The sequence below is a fragment of the Canis aureus genome, chromosome 20 (genome assembly GCF_053574225.1).
Source record: "Canis aureus isolate CA01 chromosome 20, VMU_Caureus_v.1.0, whole genome shotgun sequence".
Classification (NCBI taxonomy): Eukaryota; Metazoa; Chordata; class Mammalia; order Carnivora; family Canidae; genus Canis; species Canis aureus.
The window spans coordinates 23,374,360-23,397,817 of record NC_135630.1 but is presented as its reverse complement, the minus strand read 5'-3'; the positions used below and the strand labels follow the sequence as shown (position 1 = coordinate 23,397,817).

General features: G+C 37.0%; 1 protein-coding gene and 1 long non-coding RNA gene across 12 annotated transcripts in view; one reads left to right on the top strand and one right to left on the bottom strand.

The window, feature by feature from the left end:
* The window catches only part of LOC144291551 (uncharacterized), a 117,773-nt gene that overhangs the window by 64,771 nt on the left and 29,544 nt on the right, over positions 1-23,458 (top strand). For 6 of the 11 annotated variants that reach the window (XR_013358885.1, XR_013358882.1, XR_013358878.1 and 3 more), the window contains 2 exons: positions 19,587-19,781; positions 20,806-20,946. This is a non-coding gene — a long non-coding RNA (uncharacterized LOC144291551). Of the gene's footprint in view, positions 1-19,586; positions 19,782-20,805; positions 20,951-23,458 lie in introns of all 11 variants that reach the window. The other 5 variants (XR_013358880.1, XR_013358883.1, XR_013358877.1 and 2 more) reach the window with 3 other exon arrangements.
* Positions 11,037-20,804, bottom strand: IL21 (interleukin 21). The gene is made up of 5 exons (XM_077861130.1): positions 20,457-20,804; positions 20,298-20,333; positions 15,781-15,936; positions 13,637-13,714; positions 11,037-13,540 (listed from the first exon to the last, which is right to left on the bottom strand). Exons 1-5 carry the CDS (start codon positions 20,601-20,603, stop codon positions 13,517-13,519), a joined length of 441 nt encoding a protein of 146 aa, XP_077717256.1. The 5' UTR covers positions 20,604-20,804; the 3' UTR covers positions 11,037-13,516.

The window sequence follows — 23,458 nt, the reverse complement described above, 5'->3', positions numbered from 1 at the left end:
ACTTTTTTTTAAGTCTCTACTTTTAAATAAAGAATTTAGTGTAATTAGTTACATATGGTTGGATTTAATTCTCTCTTTTTTCTATGTGTTTCTCTTTCCCCCATCTGATTTTTTTATCTTCTCCCCTGCCTTTCTAAAAGTTAATTAAATATTTTTACTATTCCATTATAATTTCCCTAATTTTTAGCTATTCCTTTTTAATCCTTTCTAGCTGTTACTAAGATTACAGCATCATAGTCGCTGTAGAGTTAGTATTATACCATTATGTGTTAAATTTAAGGACCCTGTACAATATGATTAAATTTGCTATCACACCATCTTGTATGCTATTGTTGTCATATTTTTTTATAATTTCCACAATAAAATGTTTTGTTTTTCACATTGAACAGATACTTGTCTTTGAAAGAAATAATAAGAAAAAAGATATTATGTTTATCTACACATCTGCCATTTCCAAGAATCTTAATTCCTTCCTCTATATTTGAGTTTCCATCTGCTGTCATTTCTTAGTTTGAAGAACTTTTAAAAGTTCTTATAGGAATTCTATAGGCTTTTAGAAATGCCTTCGTTTTTTCTTCATTTTTGACATTTTTGGGGTATAGAATTTTGGGTTGACATTTTTTGAAGCATGTTAAAAATATTTTCTTCATTGTCTTCTATATTTCTTATTTCTGATGAGAATCAGACAGTATTCTTATTTTCATTCCTCTGCCATGCCCACTGATGCTTTCAGAGATATCACTCTCTTTGGCTGTAGCAGTTTGTCTGTAGTGTGTAGAATGTGGTTTTGTCTTTATACTGCTTGAGATCCTCTAAGCTTCTTAGATTTGTAAGTTAACGTTTTTCACCTAATTTAGATAAATTTTAGCCACTATTCCTATAAATTTTTTTTCTGCTCAATTATCCCTCTTCTTTCCTTCTGGTACTCCAATTTCACATATTAGACCAGTTGATGTTGTTTTATATGTCCCCAAGGTTCTGTTCATTCTTCAACTTGTAGATAAATATTTGAGCTTATCCCACTTGAGGAACATGGAGAAAGAAAATTTAAGAATGAATTTTTTTCCATGCAATGAATGTTTTACTTCTGATATTATACTTCCTGGTTTTATAATTTCCATCATTTTTATAGTTTCTATGTTCCTAATGAAATTCTAAGCTAATCAGTCATTGTGGCCATTTTCCCCTAAGTCCTTAAACATGTTTATAATAGTTGCTTTAAGGTTGTTTGCTAATACAGATATTTGAATTATCCTGGAGTCTGTTTCTCTTGAATACTTTTTCTCTTGAGTTTGGATAACATTTTTTTATTTTTTTGCATGTCTACTAATTTTTTATTGATATTATGTATTATGCATTGTAGAGACTCTGTAGTCTGCTGTCTTTCTGTAGAAAATGTTGATATTTGTTATAATAAGCATTTAAACGACTGGCTCATCATTTGAATTTATGTAGGCTTGATTTTTACATTTTGTTAAGGTGAGCTTCTTTTAGTTTGTTTTGGGCCATGGCCCTTCTCACTCTTGTAGAAGGGATACATATAAATAATATTTAGTCCAGCCCAAATAGATTTCCCAGGTCTATGAAGCTGCTGTGGATTCCACATGAGAAAAAAATGGAGAGTAAGGTAATTTAAAGTGCTAGGATTGAGGGATCTATGAATTTAAAGCTCTTCCAGTCATAGTGACAGAAATACTATTGAAACTAGGTTAAGGGATCCCTGGGTGGCGCAGCGGTTTGGCGCCTGCCTTTGGCCCAGGGCGCGATCCTGGAGACCCGGGATTGAATCCCACGTCGGACTCCTGGTGCATGGAGCCTGCTTCTCCCTCTGCCTATGTCTCTGCCTCTCTCTTTCTCTCTCTGTGACTATCATAAATAAATAAAAATTAAAAAAAAAAGAAACTAGGTTAAATATAAAAGGAAATTTATTGACTCACATAATAAGGTTTAGTGGTGAACCTTCAGGCACAATCTGTCTCCCTCCCTCTTACTTACTCTGCTTCTCTGTGCCCAGAAAGCACTTCCCAAAGAGTGACAGAGATAACCACTGGCAGCTCCGGCCTAAATCCCATCAGCTTAGCAACCCCTGTAGGAAAACATTTCTTTCTAAATAATTACAACAAAAGTCACAGGAGGACTTCTTCATGCTCTGGCTTGTGTTATGATTCCCAACCCTGGAGTGGAGAGGAGGTGAGACCAGCCCCAGTTGACAACAAGGACTAAGAGTTGGTCAAACAGGGATTCCTAAAGAAAAAGAGGGATTCTAATACCAGAGGAGGCAAATAGATGCTAGACAGACAAAACAAAGGATTTGAGTTCTTTGTTGATTTATGTGTTGCTCCTCAATATGGAAAAAGAAGTTTTAGCACTAAAAGTAGAAGCAATAGAGGCCAGAATATCTGAGCCATCATTAGTCTAGACCTGATGAGGAGGGCAGAAATGGGAAATGAGAAAAGCAAAATGATATAGAATTGGTTAAAACACTGATACTATATTGAGAAGAGTTGTATTATGCAGAAAATAAACTTTTGAAGGGAGGGAACATTAGAAAAAGATTTAATTGACCTGTTTGATTAAAGTGCTGCAACCTCCCACTCTGGAAAACTGTGTGGAGGTTCCTCAAAGAGTTAAAAATAGATCTGCCCCACGACCCAGCAATTGCACTGCTGGGGATTTACCCCAAAGATACAGATGCCATGAAACGCCAGGACACCTGCACCCCCATGTTTCTAGCAGCAATGTCCACAATAGCCAAACTGTGGGAGGAGCCTCAGTGTCCATCGAAAGATGAATGGATAAAGAAGATGTGGTTTATGTATACAATGGAATATTACTCAGCCATTAGAAACGACAAATACCCACCATTTGCTTCGACGTGGATGGAACTGGAGGGTATTATGCTGAGTGAAATAAGTCAATCGGAGAAGGACAAACATTATATGGTCTCATTCATTTGGGGAATATAAAAAATAGTGAAAGGGAATAAAGGGGAAAGGAGAAAAAATAAATTTATAAAAAAAAGTGCTGCAACCTCAAATCTTTCTTCTGTGGCAACCACTGGAGCATTTTTTTTATTATTAGGAAGCTGCATATTAAAATACAGGTCAGGGCACCTGGGTGGCTCAGCTGGTTAAGCATCTGCCTTTGGCTCAGGTCATGATCCCAGGGTCCTGGAATCAAGCCCTGCATCTCCGTCTCCCTCTACCTACTGTTCCTTCTGTTCATTCATTCGTGTTCTCTCTCTCTCTTCTGTCAAATAAATAAATAAAATCTTTAAAAAATAAAATGAAAAATAAAATTATATAAAATACAGTTCAATGAGGTCAAGGTTATAAAAAAAGAGGTTCTGTCTTGAGCTATTTGTCATGAGAGAAATTCCCAAGCAGAATGAGGTAAATAGGAATTCAGCACAAACTAATTGTCACTAGTGGCAGAATAAGTCTGAAACAAGCTCCTATATTATCAAATGTGTAAACACTTTATAAGGCACTTCCATGCCTTAGGTCCTTTATCTTTATGAGCACTCTATGTTACGGAAGATGCTTGAATTTTACAACTATTTCACAGGTGGGGAAATCTGCAGTGTATTTCTGGCTTCATCCTAAGCAAAGGATAAAGGTTGACAATGTCCTGGCTAAGAACTCCTAAAAGGACCCCAACTAGATTACTGTTACTTTACTGGGATCTAGTGGCCTGGCATTATGCCTGTTTAAGGATCCTGCAAGGTCTCATTTCAGATATTTCTGTATGAGCAGGATATCAGCTAATGATACCAGAACAGGTTTCAAGCACTCCCATTTTTGTTCACACTGAGTTCTGTAGGTCCTAAGAGAAATGGTTTTCCTGGTACTGAAGCTCCTTTTATAAAGTATCTCAGTAGTAAAAATTTTCATAAAGTCCAAGACTGAAAGAGCTGAGAAAATCTTTTAGAGTTAATATCATTTGCTTTTCACAGGATCCTGACATTTTAGAATTTGGGTGTCGGTGTGTATTTGCAGTTTCAATAGGTGGCAGCATGTCCTCTTCTTTAAACGGTATCTTTTTGAAAGGCCATCCTCAGTGAAAAGCTTCTGCTGGGAAAGTAAGAGGTACTACTAACATATAAGTAAATTCTCTTTATGACCCACAGTGAATATGCTCATGGTCACAACTCAAGTACAACAGGTTTTGATCCCACAGGAATAGCTTCAGTACAAATGTAGCATGACACTTCTACTTCAAATTCTAATGCTATTTGGTTCTCTCCTCATCAGTGACTTAGCATACTGGAAAAACCACCAGACAACACTGAACACTCTTCCACTCACCATTTTGTGGATGATTCTGTTTCCATCCTGGCCGCACCCTTTCCTTCTGCACCCTTTTCAGAGTGACCAGCTCCGAACACTTTTTTTTTTTTTTTTAAGATTTATTTATTCATGAGAGACACAGAGAGAGAGAGACAGAGAGACAGAGAGACAGAGAGACAGAGACACAGGCAGAGGCAGAGGCAGAAGCAGAAGCAGGCTCCATGCAGGGACCCCGTCATGGGACTTGATCCTGGGTCTCCAGGATCACGCCCTGAGCTGAAGGCAGCACTAAACCGCTGAGCCACCGGGCTGCCCACACTTTTCTCTTTTCAAGATGGATTTATCTATCAGCATATATAAATGTTTTAATTCCATATACAATGGCATTGCTCCCAAGGGACCCTTCAAGAAACGATTGGTTCCGAGTCAAAAAAAAAAAAAAAAAAGCAATAGGGAGACTTACTAGAAGCTTGAAATCCATCAACTGCCCTGTGTTCTAAGAATATAAATATCTTATCAGAGAAAATCTTTTCTGTTTTCAGTATGGGAATGATGGCTGTCTTGGGTGGGAGTGGTAATGAGGGAAGCAGTTCCTGTTGGTATTCAGGACGTGGGGTCTACATCAGTGGTGTTGTATTATTGACCTTGAGCACTCACTCTTTGTGCTACAAATACATTTCTCTCCAAAACTAGGCTTCTTTAGGTAAAGTGGGATTTTGAAAATTAAATTGTGGCCCCCAAAAGGAATTAACCTATGTAAAATATATACATAATAAATATATACATAATAAATATATACATAATTCTATATAATTACATATGCACAAATATATCCTAACTTTCCTAAAACTACCTGTTTTGATAATAAAATTAATCTTTGCCTAAGCCTTCTTCTTATCTTAGAAAATAAACTTCCAAAAGAAAAAAAATTCACTCTCACTGTAACAGACAGAGTTGGTGCCTGTTCAGATACATTTGGATCCTTTCCATCAGTTCTACACACTCATCCCATCTGTGTGCTTTGATGGCCGCTTGTTCTTGGGACACTCAGAGGATGGACCTTGGGCCCTGGAGCAGCCTCACATCTGTACTGAAGTTCCACAGACAAAAAGAGTAGTTGTGGGAATACAAAACCTAGTTCCTTTGTCTCCAGGCAGAACTAACAACTCATGTGTAATCTAGGCTCCAGTGCATCTTGCAGGATCAAGTAGAATCTGAGACTTCACCTGAATTTACAGCCAGGCCTCGATTTCCCCCTTCTCAATCCTGGCTTCCACATGCCCTTCCTGGTTTCTCTGGGGGCATTTGCTTAGTAAGCCACTTGCACCAGAATTCTGGATTCAGGCTCTACTTCTGGGAAAACCTGACCACCGACCAAGGATATTTACTATTTTTTTCTTCCCCCCTCCCTCTCCCTTCCGCCTTCTCCTCTCCCCTCCTCTTCTCTCCTCTCCTCTCCTCTCCTCTCCTATCTCTCATTTTCTCTCTCTCTCCCTTGTAAGTTATATTTGGGAAATTGCTTGAATTAATATTATAGAGGGAAAAACCACAGCAACACAAACGTTTCTTTTTGAAATCAGCCATCTCTCAGCCTAATAGGAAGACTGTAATGACCAGAGCCATTTTAAAAATACAATTTTTAAAAACGTTATTTTTGACTGAGGTACCAAAATCTAGAATATTATCTACCATTGTGGCAAGTGCTCTGTTTTTCCCCTTCCTTCCTTCCCTTCCCTTCCCTTCCCTTCCTCCCTGTTATCACTTAGCCAACGGTTTCTCTCTCCATGCTTTTAAAACTCTCCAGGTAATTCTAGTTTGTAGTCAGGACTGAGAACCACTGAATGAATCAAAGTAATGCTGACATATTATGGCTAGAAGACAGAGATGATATATACTACAAAATTACAAGCACAATAATGTACCTTTTTTTTTTTTTTGGTATAAGCTCTAAAGATGACTATGATGCATGCCAGAACTGAGAACCATTTGCCAATTTGTTGACATTCGTTTGATGATTAATTTGAACTAAGTCCATTTCAACACTGTACCTTAAAAAATTATCTTTCATGTGACTGCTGCTCACTTTTGTATTATTACCCATTAAACACACTGGAAGTAACAAAAGATTCCACTGGATATATAGGATATAAGTAGTCTTTCATCCTACTTAAAATTTTCTCCAGAAGGGCTCCTGGGTGACTCAGTCCTTTGGGTGTCTCACTCCTGGTTTTGGCTCAGGTAATGATCTCATGGATCTTGAGATGGAGCCTGGTGTCAGGCTCCACACTCAGCAGGGAATCTCCTTGAGGATTCCCTCCTTCTGCCCCTCCCCCCACTCTCTCTCTTTCAAAAAATAAACCTTAAACATTTTTTTTCTTCATCTGCCTCACACATGCCCCCACCCATACCCTTTCTCTGCTTGTCTTTCTCCAGAGCACTTTATCATCTCATTCAGAATGAATGAATAAAGGAAAAATTTTTTAAAGTGAATAAAATAATTTGTAACATAAAAGGGACTTTCTTGAAAATAATATCATGAAGGAAGATTGAAAAAGATACTTCTAGAGACAAGGGGTTTTGTGGATGCTTTGAACTTTCTATTTTTATAAAAGGAGAAAGGATAGCATTTGGAAAATATAGAAGAGGTGTGGTCACATTTGATAAGAGGATGGGGGTAAATTTGCAGGAGGTATAAAATACCCAGAGATGAAGGAGAAGCTATGAAAGAAAAAATTCAATAGTACACAACTTGAATAATAAAGAAAAGGCAACCTGTGTGTTGGGAATTAAAACGCTATGGGACAATTGCCAAACTGTGGAAAGAGCCAAAATGTTCACTGAGAGATGAATGGACAAAGATGTGAGATATATAGATAGATATAGATATAGATATAGATATAGATATAGATATAGATATAACGGAAATTACTCAGCCATCAGAAAGGATGAATACTTACCATTTACAATGACCTGGATGGAACTAAAAGGTATTATGCTTTATGTGAAATAAGTCAATCAGAGAAGGATGACTATCATATGGTTTCACTCATATATGGAATATAAGAAACAGCACAGAGAATCATAGGGGAAGGGAGGGAAAACTGAATGGGAAGTTACCAGAGAGGGAGAACCTTGCACCATGAGGGACTCTTAACTATAGGAAACAAACTGAGAGTTGATGAAGGGGAGGTGCGGGAGAGGATGGGGTAATTGGGTGATGGGCATTAAGGAGGGCATGTGATGTGGGGAGCAATGGGTGTTACACACAACTGATAAATTATTGAACACTACATCTGAAAGAAATGTAGTGGCTAATTGAGTTTAAATTTTTAAAAAATAAGGGGACAAAACCTTGTGGGTGAGCTCCAATGCCAGCTATAGTATGTAGAACCCACCAATTCTTTCTAAAAAATTTTTGTGACTTCATTCTATGTTCAAAGCATTGTTTTAGGTGCCAATTACATGGCAGTGAAAGCAACAAACAAAAAATCTCTGCCCATATTAAGCTAACATTGTGGTGGGAGACAGAGACAATAAACACATAAATTATTAAAATACATATGAGGGTGGTAAGTGCTATGGAGAAAAATAAAACAGTGGTGTTTAGGAGAGCTCCAATTTAAAAGAGGATGGTAGTCAGAGAAGACCTGGTTGAGGAAGGACATGAAGGACAGGAGGAAATGGACCATGTGGACATTTGGCAGGAGAACATTACAAACAGAGGAAAACAAAAAGTGCAACTGCCTTAGGTGGGCAGTGTTCTTGGAGACAGGAAAGAATACCAATGTGGCTTGAGTTGAATAAGAAGAGTGAAAATGAGGTCAGAGAGATGAGGGCTGTAGAGGAGACATGACCATGTAGGCCTGTTGTAGGACTCAGGCTTTATCCTAAATGAGGTGGGAGCCATTTGAACTAAGGGTGACATACTCTGGTGTTTTAAAAGATCTTTCAAGTTGCTTGTTGCAAATTGGTAAGGAGCAAGAACAAAATCAGGAAAACTGTTTAGGAAAGTATTACAGTCCTCTGAGAGATTGTGGTGGTGTTGAATAAGGTGGAAGCTGGAGATGGTGACAGGTGGTTGGCTTCTAGAGATATTTTGAAAACAGAGATGACTGTCTTTGCTGATAACTGGATTCAATGGGTAAGAGAAAGAGATGTCAAGGAAAATTTCAGTTCACAATTATGTATTTTGTATTTGGTTCAATTCAATTTTGTAAACATTTGTTTTCTACTGTATATTATCGACTATATGTGAGGCACTGTACTAGCAATTTCTTCTACCAAAGAGACTTATGTTCTGGAAAGGGAAACAGATGTATCAGTCAATAAATGTGTGTATACCACATTAAAACTAACAACCAAAGTATGATCAAGTTCTAAAAGTGGGAAGAGATTAATATTGTTACAGAGATAGAAGAAGATGGTCATGGAAATCCTTCTGGAGGAAGTGATAACTATGTTGAATATTGACAGATGCATCAGGGGTTTTCTGAGTGTTGAGCAATATTCCAGGGAGAAGACACTGCAAGTACAAAGACACAGAGAAATGAAACAGCACGGTGTGTCCGGGAAACTACAAGCAGATTGGACTGGCTGGAATTTTGAAGTTCAAGGTGAAGAGAGGCTGGGAGCTGAGTGGAGCAGATGATTAAGGGTCTTAAATGCCCAGCTTTAAGCCTAGGCTTTACTCCAAAGAAGAACCAGTGAAGGGCTTTCCAAAAAGAGACACTGTGATTGATCAGAATTACATTTTATAAGGTATTCTAGTGACTGTGCAGAGATAAATTGGAGAGAGGTGAAGGCAGGAGTCCAGAAACCCAACAGAAAGTTGTAACCATTGCTGAGAGCCTGCATTAAGATGATGGCAGAGGGCATAGAAAAGAAAGGATGTACTTAAGAGATAGTAATAGCAGGGTCTAATGACCAGTTGGTTATAGTGAATGAGAGAGAAGGCAGAGACTGGGAGGCTGGAGATTCTTTCCCATTAAGATTAGAGAACACTGAAAAATAAAGGAGGTTATGAAAGTGGGAAAGGTGATGAGATCAATTTTGGCATGTTGAGATGAAGGGCTTGGAGGATAAAGATGGAAATCTTCAGGGAGAAGTTGAATATAGGGGACTGGGAATTAACAGAGAAGTCTGACCTTTATCTATAGATTTGTGGGTCAACAACATACAGGGGGGTATTTAGAACACCAAGAATCCACTGGACTATTGGGGGAAGAGGTTTAAAATGAAAAAGTGTCCAGGACAGAATGCTGAGGAACATCAGATTCTAAGGGGAGGATACAAGAAAGCAAACCAACAACTGACATTGTGTAGTAAGAGAGGTAAGACAAGAACCAGGAGGAGGGCCCTCCAGAGTCAAAGAAGGAAAAGAGAGAATGATTAAAGGTAACAAAAGCCATGATAAGATCACATAAGATAAGGACTTAGACACATTTGTGAGTTGGGTAATTTGAAGGTCATCCTTGGCCTAACAAAGGTCAAGTTTGATACAGTGATAGGATATAGGATGTTAGAAATCAGACTATCGTGATTTGATGAATGGATAGAAGTTGAGGGAGTATAGACACATGTAGAGACTACTCTTTCAAGGAGCTTAACTGTGAGTTCCAAATCTTTCCCCTCCACATTTGGTGAGGCTACACCTGGACTAACCTGTGAACTACAAAAGGTGAAGGCAGATAAGTGGTGGAAAGCAGATGAGTGTTCAGAGCTATGCTTGAAGTGAGAAAGTAACTCTAGTAGGCCAGATAGGGAAGTTGAAAGTGTCCCCAAAGATGAGGAGCGAGATCTTGTATTTGAAGCTAGAATAGGGGACCTAGGTTAGAACGGCTAGGTAGGCAGTTTGTAGGCAGCTTGAGAAGATTGCTGGGGCTGACGTTCAAAGGATTGATCAGGGGCCTAAGCTCTGTGGAGACAAAGGGGAATTAGTAAACTGAGAGAATGGTGAGGGGCAAAGGCCTGGCTGTCGTGATGGGGTCTTGAGACAGAGGGGTAGAAGTAGGGAAGTTTGAGAACTAAGAGACTAGCAGATAATGGCTTTGTATATGTAAGGATCTCATACAGAGAACAGTTTGAGGCAATAAACTCTGGCACATGGCCATGGGAATGGGATGATGATGGGATAAAAGATGCAGGTGTTTGGAACTGAGGTTGGTAAGGTTCTGGAAAGTTGCAGTGATGGTGGAATCTTCCCCATGGGCACTCAAGTTACCCAAAATGATGGCAGAAGTTGGATTCAAGGGAAAAAACACGCCTAACTCCCCAGTAAAGATAAAGGAGTGACAAGGAGATGACAGTCATCAATAACAAGTAAGGGGTTAGAAAAGCTAAACGGGGTAAATGTCAAAGCAGGAAAGATTTTTACACAAGAGTGTACACATAACGGCATTAGGGAGGATATCTTCAACTCCTCCAGGACCTGCCATACATTTGGGAGAGCTGCAAAAGGAAGTGGTATCCTTGAAGTAGATACAGGAGTGAAAGGTTCCATTTCAGTGAAGTACGTAAGGAAAGATTGTCTTTGTAATATACATATAAAAACAATATGCTCCCAGAAACTAAGGATTTTATTTTCTGCTAAGGCTATTGAATTAAGGATTTCCAGGGAATCACAGAAGACAGTTGTACTGACCCGGAAGTATTTAATATGATCAAGTCTTAAATAAGAAGCCATGAACATAAACATTTAAAACCAAATATATAATAAATAATTATTAAGTTATAAAGTACATAGTTCGTATTAAAACTAAATTCTCAGATGCAAATGTAAATACAACAGAGCAATAATATAGAATAATAATGCTACAATTTTATACAAGCGTCCGAAGAAGACACTTTCAGCTACAATAGTAAAAATCATGATTAATTTTCCCTGAATTTCCATGACCTACTGCAATGTTTTTCTATCTTTCTTTTCTTCCTTACTTCCTTTTTTTTTTTTTTTTGGAACATCTTTTTTGTTCCTTCAGTGAGTGTTGCTACAAGTGCTTTTGAATAAGATTGTGCAACTAAATATCAGATTCAGTAAAAGTTTTACTCAGAAGTATGGTCAGATGTTCCCATAAGAGTATCCAGAACCTTAGAGACTCATAGACACGTGTATAAAGCTCTAAAAAAGGCAGAATAGACCTTAGAGATTCAGTTCAACACCCTCATTCTACAGATAAGGAAATGGAAACCCCCAAAATTTAAGCAAGTGACCATGATTTCACAGCCAGTAAGATTTCAGGCTTCCTGTATCACCATCCATAGGTGAAAGTAATGTTTTTAGGTAAGCCTTATATCCCCTGTGAGAGCTGATTAAGCCTTGAACACAGAGCAGTGAAGATGGAGCTGTTCAAGTCTTCTTCATCTTGTTTATTCCAATGCAGTGCTTTTCTTGGGGTGTTGCTAGATCTTTACCTGAGTCCTCAAACTCAGTTTAGTGAAGGCTCTTAACCAGCACCCCCATTTAATTATTTTTACTTTTAAGATAGAATCTCTGGTCAGAGGATTAGAACAGAGATTTTAAGAGTAAACACACCAAAATAAATACATTATTTTAAATATAAAAATCACAGTGTCAAAGAAGTCAACAACTATAAAGCCAGAAACAAGAAATACAGACTTCATCCTTCCCTAGTCAACTTTATGGCTGCTTTCTACTTTTATCCCAACAATCTGGCACCATTTGACATATGGGTAGGCTTTATATGCATGTTTTCATCATTACTGTTTACATGATCAATCCCTCTGTAATAACATTTGAAAATTTTAAAACAGAATACCTTGTTTCTGATGATACAACATTTCATCGAGAGTTGATAAAATCATTGATGGCTAATATAGCTTTTAGAACTATGAATTTTTCTGTACTTGTTTTTAAAATACTTTTAAGTAGATAATTTTTTCTTCTCAGGACATACAGTGTTTCCCATCCCACATCCTCTTGCACATTCACAGCCATTTTAACAATAAGAGATTCTCAAATAGCTTATAACATTCTAGCAAACATTTTATTTTTCTAGAGTTTTTAACTTCATATTTAAATAAACTCTACTGGAGTTGATATGAAATGGCAGTTAAAGCAGGTTGTTTATTTTTACTATCCATGGTTGAAAGATTGGAATGTTTATGCAGAAGTCTGTTTTCTATTAGGACAGGAGTCTTGGCCTCTTGATTTGTCTCCTGATTTTGATCTCATATAAGTGATTAAATTTGTTTTAATGCAAAGCATGCAAGAACAAACTGTCACTTTTAAAAGAAGAAGGAAAAGAAAGGAAGGAAGGAAGGTGACTGACATTTGGAGTTACTAGCTTGCTCCCACACAATCATTATAACAATTTGAGATGAGAGCTATAAGACTTTTTAAAAATATATATTGTTCCAGAAAACCACCTGATGTACGTCCCTCTATAGGTTTTAATTGCCATTTCCACAAGCTTAAAATATTAGCTTATAAGGGACTTGAACTGGGAAAGACACTGTTAAACCCACTTAAGGAAAAAAAAAAGACTAAAGAGTGTATTCCATAAATACATTCATATCTATAGCATTTAAATATTTTTTTATAAATCTCAATAAAGGAATAAGACTTTTTTGTAGCCATCTAGTAAAGCTATCCCCTGGCACATAAATAAACTATATATTTATATGTTAGGTATTCTGAGATAAAAAGTAAACTCTTCAGATATACATTTTTAACACTCCACTTTTGTTTCCTTAAAAGAATAAAGACCAACTTTTTATCTTGACCCTATGCTTCTGTATTTCAGCTTGAATAGAAGGTAAATAACTTTTAAGTTATGATCCTTAGAGACCTCATTCTTGTAATCAAGATCAAGACAAAAATAAGATCAATAAATTCCCAAACTACATTTTTGGTTAAAAATTTTAAGCTTCTCTCCTAATAAAGGAATGTCATAGTTGGGCAATAATATAAAGTAAAAACTTTAGAAACCATAGAAATCCATAACATAGGAAGTCAAACTCTAATTGAGTAGAAAGCTTTTTCAAGCTTTGACCAAACAGAGCATGTGAATCAAACTGAAGTATTGCATAGTAATTAAGGGGAAATAATCCTGACTTTGAACAGTTATCTGAGTCTTTTCCCCCATCACTAATATGTTGTACTCCTCCATTTAGAATACCAAGAAGTGAGTTTCACTACTGTATTAGAGTATGTAATATAGTGTCCAGCTTCAAGTTAGATCCTCAGGAACCTTCATATCTCATGTGTTCTAGGAGAGATGTTGATGAATCATCTGTGAAAATAATATACCATGAGTAACGTAAATATAAGCAGCAATCTGGATAAATAAATATGAAGTAGAAAATCAAATATAATTTCAGTTACATACCTTTTGGATGAGTGATTTCAGTCTTTCTAGGAATTCTTTGGGTGGTGCTTTCTCATAAGAATCACATGAGGGGCATGCCTAGAAATCAATGAAAAAGCAACAATTCTTCTTTAAAACATTTTTCCTATTTAATAAAATGTTCAATTAAAATTTTTTCTAATTAGAGATATAATTCATGTCCACTGAAAAAAACTCAGGTGTGCATAAAATTGTTCAGGAAAAAAACAATGAGAAAAATCATTTGTAATTCCATCCTCAGAGATCACCACTGCAATCTTTTGATGTATATCCTTCCAGTAATGTTTTTTTTTCTTTGCATATATGTTATCTACAATGGTTGGTAATTTGCTTTATTTACACTCAGCGTATCACAAGCATTTCCTATATGTTAAATATTCTTCAAAAATATTATACATCATGGTTGCTTTGTATTCCAACATTGGATCAAACTATTACTATTTTTGGACACGTAGATTGTTCTAACTTTTCACTATTGTATACAATGCTGCAAGGACATTTCTGAATAACTTTTGTATGCATCTTTATTTTATTTGATAAATTTCTGGAAGTAGAATTACTAAATTAAAGAAATAAAGATTTTTGTCTCAATATATATTGTAAAAAAAAAAGTATGCTTCTATTCATGCAAACCATTCTTACTATTGTTGAGTATTGTTAAAAATTGGAAAGAAGCAGGATTTCCTTACATTGCATTGATTTGATTATAGGGAGACTGAACAATTTTTATATGTGTATTGCCCACTTATATTTCTTTTTAAAAAAATTCTAGGGATGCCTGAGTGGCTCAGCAGTTGAGCAGTTGAGTGTCTGCCTTTGGCCCAGGGTGTGATCCTGGGGTCCTGGGCTCGAGTCCCACATCGGGCTCCCTGCATGGAGCCTGCTTCTCCCTCTGCCTATGTCTCTGCCTCTCTCTCCCTCTCTCTCTCTCTCTCTCTCTCTCTCTCTGTGTCTCTCATGAATAAATAAACGGAGTCTTAAAAAAATAAAAAAATTCTAGATTTTCTCCTTTATCCTTATTCCTTTTGAGAGACTGAACACCAGGCTATTGTTTAGTATTCAGCATCTCTAAGCCAATTTGAGGTGGTGAGAGCATTTGACCAAAAGATAAGAGATATAAGTTGTAGTTCTCATTCTGCCACTTAGTGTTTGTGGGGCTTGGGACAAATCACTTAGGCTCTTTAGGTCTCATTTTCCCATCTACCAAATGAAGGTGCTTAACTAAATAGTTCTAAGTTCAGTTCCAGCACTGCCATTTCATGAGTCTGTTACTGACTGGCTCCTTTCTTTCTAAGGAAAGTTTTAAAGCAATACTCTTCACAGTGCACCTGGCTAAGCAATTAAAGGAAACAAAAATCATCTTGATAATGTCATTAAGATTTCATTTGAATCATATGTGAAATTCCTTGGAAGAAAAGAGGACTGATTTAAAAAAATATTTTGGAGGGACACCTGGGTGGCTTAGTTGGTTAAGCATCTGCATTTAGCTCAGGTCATGATATCAGGGTCCTGGGATCAAGCTGCCTGTCAGGCTCCCTGCTCAGTGGAGAGTCTGCTTCTCCCTCTCCCTCTGTCCTTCCTCCCCACTAAGGACTATTAAAATTCTTCAGCCAAATAATGGGGTCTATCTATTTAAATATAGTACTGACTCTGTGATTGTATAGGATAATAATATTTTTTGAGAGAAGAAGGGAAAGTTTGAGATTTTTCTTAGTCTCTTGTAGGCCATCTCTTTTCTTGTAGGAAAGCTAAGATATAGGTCCTGTTAATAAGAACACAAGTTATATGTGACCATATAATGAGAGAAAAATATTTAACTCCTAGGTCACAGTTGGATTCTCAACCTAGTGACTTCCTCACCTTGGGAAGTTATATTAACATTTCAGCTACCAGGGACTTTTAGCAAATTCTGATAGGATTTCTGGGCACTTTCAAGTCTGTGGATTTGGAAGAGGTGACTCCATTTCTCAAAGCACACCATACATAAATAACATGTAACTGGAAGGAAGGCACTGGAATCTCTAGCTACAAGTGTGTGTGTGTGTGTGTGTGTGTGTGTGTGTGTTATGTCATGTAAGATATAATTAATAAATACAAATAAAATAGATGACAGATGACAATCTTACTGGTCTGTGTTTCTGTCTTCTGCCTGCATTTGTGGGAGGTAGTTTCCTCTTCAGCTGTTTAGTTAATACATTGATTATCTGTTCATTGCCTCCTGTGTTTGCTGCTTTTAGTTGGACCTTCTGAAAACATGAAAAAGCTGACCGCTCACAATGCCTCTGAAAGAGAAATTATTTATATATATGTTAACAAAACAAAAGTTATCCAGAAAGTAAAAATGACCTTCCCAATTCTCTTTTTCTACTTCTACAACAGTGTATTAGATTTCATTTATTCCTGCAGATAGTGAGGAATGAATTCACATCTTAATTAATGTTTGGGCTGAAGAGAAGGAGGTCCTGCGATGTAAAATTTCACCCTATATTAGGGAAGAGAGGATATATTCCTGCCTTGCAGGCAAGAGGAAGGAGCCTCACCTTTCCACAGCTCTCTATTTCTAATTGCATTTGAGGTCCGGGTGGTGGGCAGGATCTTTGTGTTTTGTGAGTTTGGTTTTAGAAAAAAATTTCTAAAAGTTAACACTGACTGGTTGCAGCTTTGGGTAAGATATGCGGTAGTCCAATTAATAATCTCTTCTATTTGTTTTTTGTTGTTGTTGTTTCTTTCCACAATTTACTGGAAGCATCTAACAGTGACATGTCTTGAGCAGCATCTTATCTTGTACAACACCTGGCATCATATCATGTCTTATTGCTTTAATAAATATGTATGGAGTTGACAAATGAAGTAAATGAGTCAAAGCCCCTACTTTGGGGAAAGGAAGTGGCTACCTACTTTTGTTGGCATATTCCACATCTAAGATTCAATACACCTGCACAGACTACACATGACTCTTCTAAAATCGTATTCACACTCTTAGGTCCATTAAAGTAGGATTCTGCATGAATCAAGCAGTCAAGGAACAGAATTTGAGTCAAGGAACTTGCCCAACAAATGGGAGGGAAGACCGTTTTTCAGAAACTAAGGGTAGTGTCTCAAAGAATGGAGAAGTGGACAGAACAAGGATCAAAATCTTTTCTCTTAGTTTAGTCAAATAACTAGTGAGTAGTGAGTAAGTCAAAAATTTTAAAAATCAAACTAAAAATAAAATGAAATTTATTGGAAGAACAAAATTTAAACTGACTTATTGAAAACCTTTTAATGCTGATCTAAGAATTTGCATCCAAGTGTCTTTTTTCTTTCAGTAAATGTGTGTATATTATGGTCTTCTATCTCTACCCCACCCTACTCCAGTTGCTGTATCCTCATTTCACTAATGTGTATGGAAGTCACTGCCATATAACCAGAAACCTCCATCTTTCTAAGTTCCTACAAGGGCAGTTCCATATATAACAAAATTACCTGAGTCTTCTCATGGACAATCAGCTGAAAATAGCATCTGTCCTGCTTTGCATTTTCCAACCCATATGCTTACCCAATATGAATGTTGATTAATAACATGCATCTTTAAGACACAACCCCATCAGGTTTGCTTTGCATACATAGCCACAAGCCGAGAACCAGCTTATCTGGTTTCCTTATATCAGAGCAACTTGCCTGTCTCATAGGGCAAGGTAATATCCTTTCCATGTTTGCCAAAATGCTTATTTAATAGAAACTATTTATAAATGTTAATTATAGCACTTTTTTTTCCTTGAAAACCACATGTTCATGTTTGTTGAAGTTTTTTCTTTTCTCTTCTTTTTGACCACAACCGGCTTAACTTACTGGAAAAAAATAATATTCATATTTAAAGAGGTAAATTTTCCAGCTGAAACTGAAAACACTAACTGCTTCATCCGTGATGATCTGAGAAACCAGCATTTCTCACAGAAGCCCATTTTGCTGAGTTAACATTTACATGTGTATGTTGAAAGAAAGTTATGTTCCAAAGAAGTATAGGGGCCCTACCAAAAGAACTCCCTTGATATTGCCAGGAATGGTCAAGATCAGTGATGAAAGATTTTATACCTGAGAAAGCTTTTCTGAAAGCCCCTGAATGGCATCTGGATACTGATACCCATATTGACATGCTGTGGTGTCTCTCCTACCCTTCTTTGTTCACCGGTCTCAGTAAACAGGTGGTGTTGCTTTGTGCTTTCTGCAAGTAGCAGAGTGGTGCCTGGCAATGTGTGGTCCAGGACAAGTAGCTGCTGGATTTGGCTTCAGATGCACATCAAAGGCAGCCTCAAAAAGGAAAAGAAGTGGAGGAAGTGTCCTGATAACCACCTTGAGGATGTACTGAGAAGGGGAGTGAAGAGATTAACCTTGCTTCAGACAGCCACCATGCCCTGTCACTTATGGGGTTTAAGGATGAACCCATATGCAGGCACAGTACCACTTTCTGGGAGTATAACAATTATTTTCCTTTGCTGTGTCTCAGTGACAGCAAACTAGGAGGGCAAGGCTTTGATTCCTTCATCCTCTAATGCTTGATAACATGAAGAGTTATATGTCCTACATTAATATTGCAGAATAGAGGGAGCAATACAGAAGTGAAAAGCAAGAGTCACAAAGAGAACAGTCAAATGCTGCTTTTGCAAGGGAGTGCATTTGGCTTTGTTGTTTTGCAATTGAATATTTGAAAATATTTTCCTCCTTATAGTTTATTTTTAACCTACTTTTTCCCCCTCTCCTCACAGAAAGGCCTAGCCACTCACACTATGAAGTCTTGGGCAAGATTACCTTTGTCCCACACACAAACCAGGTCTAAATTGAGGTTTCTCAATAATAACACAATTGACATTTTGGGCTAGATAATTCTTTGTTGTTAGGACTGTCCCATGCATTCTAGAATTTTTAGTAGCATCTCTGACCTCTCACTACTAGATGCCAATAGAAACCACTCCCCTATACCACAATTGTGACAACCCAAAATTTCTCCAAACAATGTCAGATGTTCTCAGGTGGCAAAATCATTACCAGTTGAGGACCACTGGTTATGTAATTAGAAAGAGATTGATGCCTGGCAAGGCCAATTAGGGATCAGAGATAATCAACATTTATCAATATTTACATGCAACATGTAAATGAATTTATTTTCCTTAAACTTTAATCTTTTCAAATTTCTAATCGACAGCTGCTTTGATGCTAGCCCTGAAAAACTTGAAATAATGCTACTGTGGCCTTGAACTATTTTCTTTCTTCCTAAATTTGCGTATCAGCATAGCTTAAAGATCTTAGTTACAACATTACTCACTTGTATCATAGCCAGCATTGTTTGAGAAGATTATCAGATAGAAACAGTGTCACTGAGACAAAATCCTCTCATTATGATGTAAGATTAAAAAAAAAAAACCTCTATCTTTAACAAAGCATAGATATTTAACAAAGGAAGCACCCACAGGATCAACTCAAGTTAGAAAATGGGAAATCTTTCTTATTTCTCATTTTGCAAGTTACAGACGGGGCTAGTCCAAAAGGACTCTAATCACAACAGTTAGACAAAATGCATGAGATGCTAAAAATGCATGTTTTGATAATTAGGTCATGATTAAGAAATATTCTCACTTATTGGAAGTCTTTCCAATAAGCTGAATATGCTACTTTCATTTTAGATGCTGCTTATTAGAAAAGGACCTAGTAAATGAGAGTGGTTAGGTTCAGAGCTAGAGAGTGAATTTTAGAGAAAAGCAATAGTTGTGACTCATTCACTTTCTAAACTTTTACACATAGTCATTTACGATAATTGTTTTCTTTCCAATATATCTTCATGTCTCCCCCTCTGCAGTGTCCTAATTACTGGTAGCACTTTTATAGGAACTCTAATGTATTCAGTTAAAGGTCTGTGACAATGAAAACATTTCCCCAATTGCATTTATCTCCTCAGGATACCAGACGTGAAGATTAGAGCGAAGTTACTAAGGAAAAGATCAGCACACAGCACTCTTAAACTATAACACTAGATGTTTTCTTCCTGGGACTTAATGGATTTAAGTGGCTTAAGAGAATGGGATGAGTTTGTGGAAATAGTCCTCTTGAAAGAACTCTCCAAAGGCCGAAGGCAAGACCCACTGAGGCCAAGGTATATGGGAATTCTACTGTTTTTCCATGCTTTTCCTGTAATTTGTTCTTTTTTCTTTCTCTTTCTTTCTTTCTTTCTTTCTTTCTTTCTTTCTTTCTGTTATTAAAAGGTGAATTCTGCTTCTTCCGGTGTGTGTCTATATTTCTTAGATAGGTTTGCAAAGGAGGACTCAATAACTTTCATGCACTAGCTCTTAAATGTAATTAAAAAATTGTTCAGAAATTGACTATAGTATAGTTTTCTTATTCTGTCTCAACAGTACTACTTGAAAGTACTCTTAGAGATAGTTGGAGATAAAAAAATATTTTATAAGGTATAAAGGTTATTTTATTGGTTGGCTTGTTGGTGAATCAATGAATGTTTGACCAAAATAAGAATAACTATTTTACCAACTATTAAACCCCCAAACTCATTGAAATTATGTAGATTCCTAGATAATTATATTAATGCCTTTCTTAATTGGATTTAAACACTTGTACCACATATATTTTCACAAATAAATTCAACTGGTCTTACCTTTACATCTTCTGGAGCTGGCAGAGATTCAGGGTCCTAAAGCAAAAAAAAAAAAAAAAAAAAAAAAAAATTCTGGGTTATTTTTTATAAGTCAAAATGCTCCTTTTATATTAATTGAAGAATATTATTTAAATTTTGTTGTGACAAAGATGGCCTTACCAAGTCATTCACATAATTTTTAAGCTGATCAACAATATCTATAAGTTGACGCATTCTAATCAAGAGAAGATCTTGCTCTTGGAAGCTTGATTTATGGGCCACTGTCCCCAAGAAGATGACCATCAGGCAGATGACTATCTTCTCCATGTTGCCAGCACTGGATCTTCTAAGTGCCAGTAGAGCAAGACCTTGGTCTCAGTTTTCACTGCAGTTTGACTGTGAACAGGTTGTCAGTAAAGCTACCTATTTATTCATCCTTCAGGGAGAGGTAAAGCCCTCCCATTGCAGCCTGGAAATCTTTGTAAAATGGATGAATGTGAGTAACTCTTTTTTCTTTTCCACTGGCTAGGTATACGTGTGCATGTGCTAATGCGTGGGGGCAGGGATTGATGGAGTCAACGAAATGTGCCCCATCTGCATCTTACACAGGAAAAGAGAAATGGGTGAATTCCAATTTTCAGCTTGAATCAAGAAGTATGCATGGTAAACAGTAGGTACTACAAAACTTCAAAGAAGTAAACAAAAACACTTTGATCTCTCTTTCTCTGCCTCCCCTGGCATCTTACCTGTTCCCTCCAACAGTCATAAGGACACTTCAATAATGAGTAAAGTGGCAACAGTGCTTTCTTGCAGGAATTTTTCTTATGGTAATAACAATGCCTTTTGACTGAAATCATCCAGTATTCCATTATAAAGGTAGGAGGGGAGCTACATTTTAGGAAATTTTAAATATTGGGGTATTTTCCAAACTAGCAAGACTATTTTAGGATTTTAATGAAGTTAAAGGGTTTAAAGTAGAATTTGCTTACAGTTGTTCCCAAGAGCATCTTTAAAAAAATTAATCTTGGCCTCTAACATTTTACTTAACAATGTGATTTTTATATATATCATAAATGATTCTAAAAGACTCTGAAGTGTCTCCCAATCAGGATCCCACTCTACCTTCATTTAAAAACAAAAAGTAAAACAAAACAAAACCTCTCTTATGTCGATCTCTTCTATATAGTACATCAATTAAACGAATTCAGGGTACTAATACTCATTCCTGTCCAAGCCAAAATTTTTTTCTACAGCAAAATAAAAATAGCCATAAATGATTCCTTTTCTTTTGAGGTAGTGTTACGTATTTCTTTTAGATATTAATTCCTCTGGGGATGATCAACACATTTCTAACTATGACCAGGTAGAGGTTATAAAAGACTCAAAGTCCAGAATTGATTTTATCATCTTCCTCTCTACTGCTTCTTTTATCCCTGTTACTCTACTCATTTGAAAAAGTTAAATATAATATTCTAATCAGAGTAGTTTTGTACCACAGTCAGTTAGGTCTTGCAAATTTAACTCTTGACAATAGATTTTACTTATTCATTTATTCCTTCACCTATTTCATTGCATGCTTACAGCCATACTTTATTCTAGACTGGTATGCAGCCAAGATAATTTGAATTTGCACTTTCTAAACTTCTACTCATAGTCATTTATGATAATTGTTTTCTTTGCATGTTTTTGATTTGCTTGCCTATAATTTCTTATCATAAATAACTATTCAAGGCTACTCAGGTTTGGTCCTACAGAGCAGATAAGAATCCTTACTGTATAATCATTAAATTCTGTAGGGGAGGGTTCTAGGTAAACCTGTGAAATACTGTGGACTAGGGGTTTGCCACTTGGCACCTTGACATTGCCTGCATAGTCTTTGTACATGCTCTCCTTATCTGCCTCTTTAAAGAGATGTGAGTCTCCGTGTAGAAACTAACCACAGTGGTTAAGAGTTTAATTTCTAAAGTAAAGTGCTTAAGTTCAAAACCAGGCTTTAGCAATTAATAGCATATCTGACCCCAGGTATGTTAATGCAAAAGGAAGATAAGTACAGACCTAATCATAAGGTTGTGTTGAAATAGACATTCCATACTTGGAATGTCCATACTTAGGGCTAACTACTCCACATGATAAAATCCCAGAAAGCTTGTGTGTTGATTATGGATAAGGAAGAGCATGGCAGGTCAGTGGTCAGCCAAAACACACAGGTATGGTTGTGCTGATTGTAAAAAAAGCTCAAAAGTCTTTTATACTGCTTAGAGAGAACTACTCCTCGTAGTCCTGGAATGCGTCACCAATGCCCTACATACTCCAGTTCCTCCCTGAGACCTCTCAGACCTCTCTACTATCCATCAACCAGTGTGCCAGGATCTCCAGGGTCCTGCTTCAGTATTATGAAAAGACTTTGCTGAACATCAGACACCCTGCCCTCAATGGTGTATCAATTGTTGAGCATTTTGAATATCACTGCTGGTGTAATAGGCTAATCCCTGGAACCTGTAAATGTGCTACTTTCACAAGTAACAAAAGGGACTTTGCAGATGTTATTAAATTAAGGATTTTGAGATGTGAGAGGATCCAGACTATCCAGGTGTGCCCAATATAATCATGGGGGTCCTTATAAGAGGAAGGCAAGATGAAGTCAGAGAAGGAAGTCAGAAAAGTGTGCTAACAAAAGCAGATGTCAGGGTGATACTGGGCCAGAAGCCAGTATAACAGGCAGCCTCTAGAAGCTGGAAAAGGCAAGGAACAAATTCTCTCCTGGAGCCTCCAGGAGTGCAACCCTGTCAGCACCTTGATTTTAGCCTCATAAAGCTCATTATAGACTTCTGACCTCCAAAACTGTGAAATAATAAGTTGGTGTTGTCTTAAGCCACTGATTCTGTGGTAATTTATTAAACCAGCAATAGATTCTGTGGTAATTTGTTACAGCAGCAATAGAAATAATACACCTATGTATGGAGTTTTTACTCTTGGAAAAAAGGAAAGAGAGGAAGGGGTAATGAGAGACTCCATAAAGTCTGGAATTTTGTTTTATGGGCTTTTGGGGGTGCACATAGAGGGGACAAGGAATGGTAGAGAAGAGGGAAGTAAGGTTAGTGTTGGCTGCCACATAGTGTGGGATGATAAGAATAAAAATGTATAATGAGGATTTTTCATGAAGTCTGCTGTGTATTGTTATA

Bases quoted from the DNA above. Each gene is read 5' to 3' on its own strand.
- IL21 (XM_077861130.1), bottom strand. From the start codon at position 20,603: ATGGAGAAGATAGTCATCTGCCTGATGGTCATCTTCTTGGGGACAGTG. The intron at 15,937-20,297 runs GTAAGACCAGTT...TTTCTCTTTCAG, and splicing joins CAGCTCCAGAAGATGTAAAG to AGGCATTGTGAGCGGTCAGC. The intron at 13,715-15,780 runs GTAAGATTGTCA...ATTGATTTCTAG, and splicing joins GAAGACAGAAACACAGACCA to GCATGCCCCTCATGTGATTC.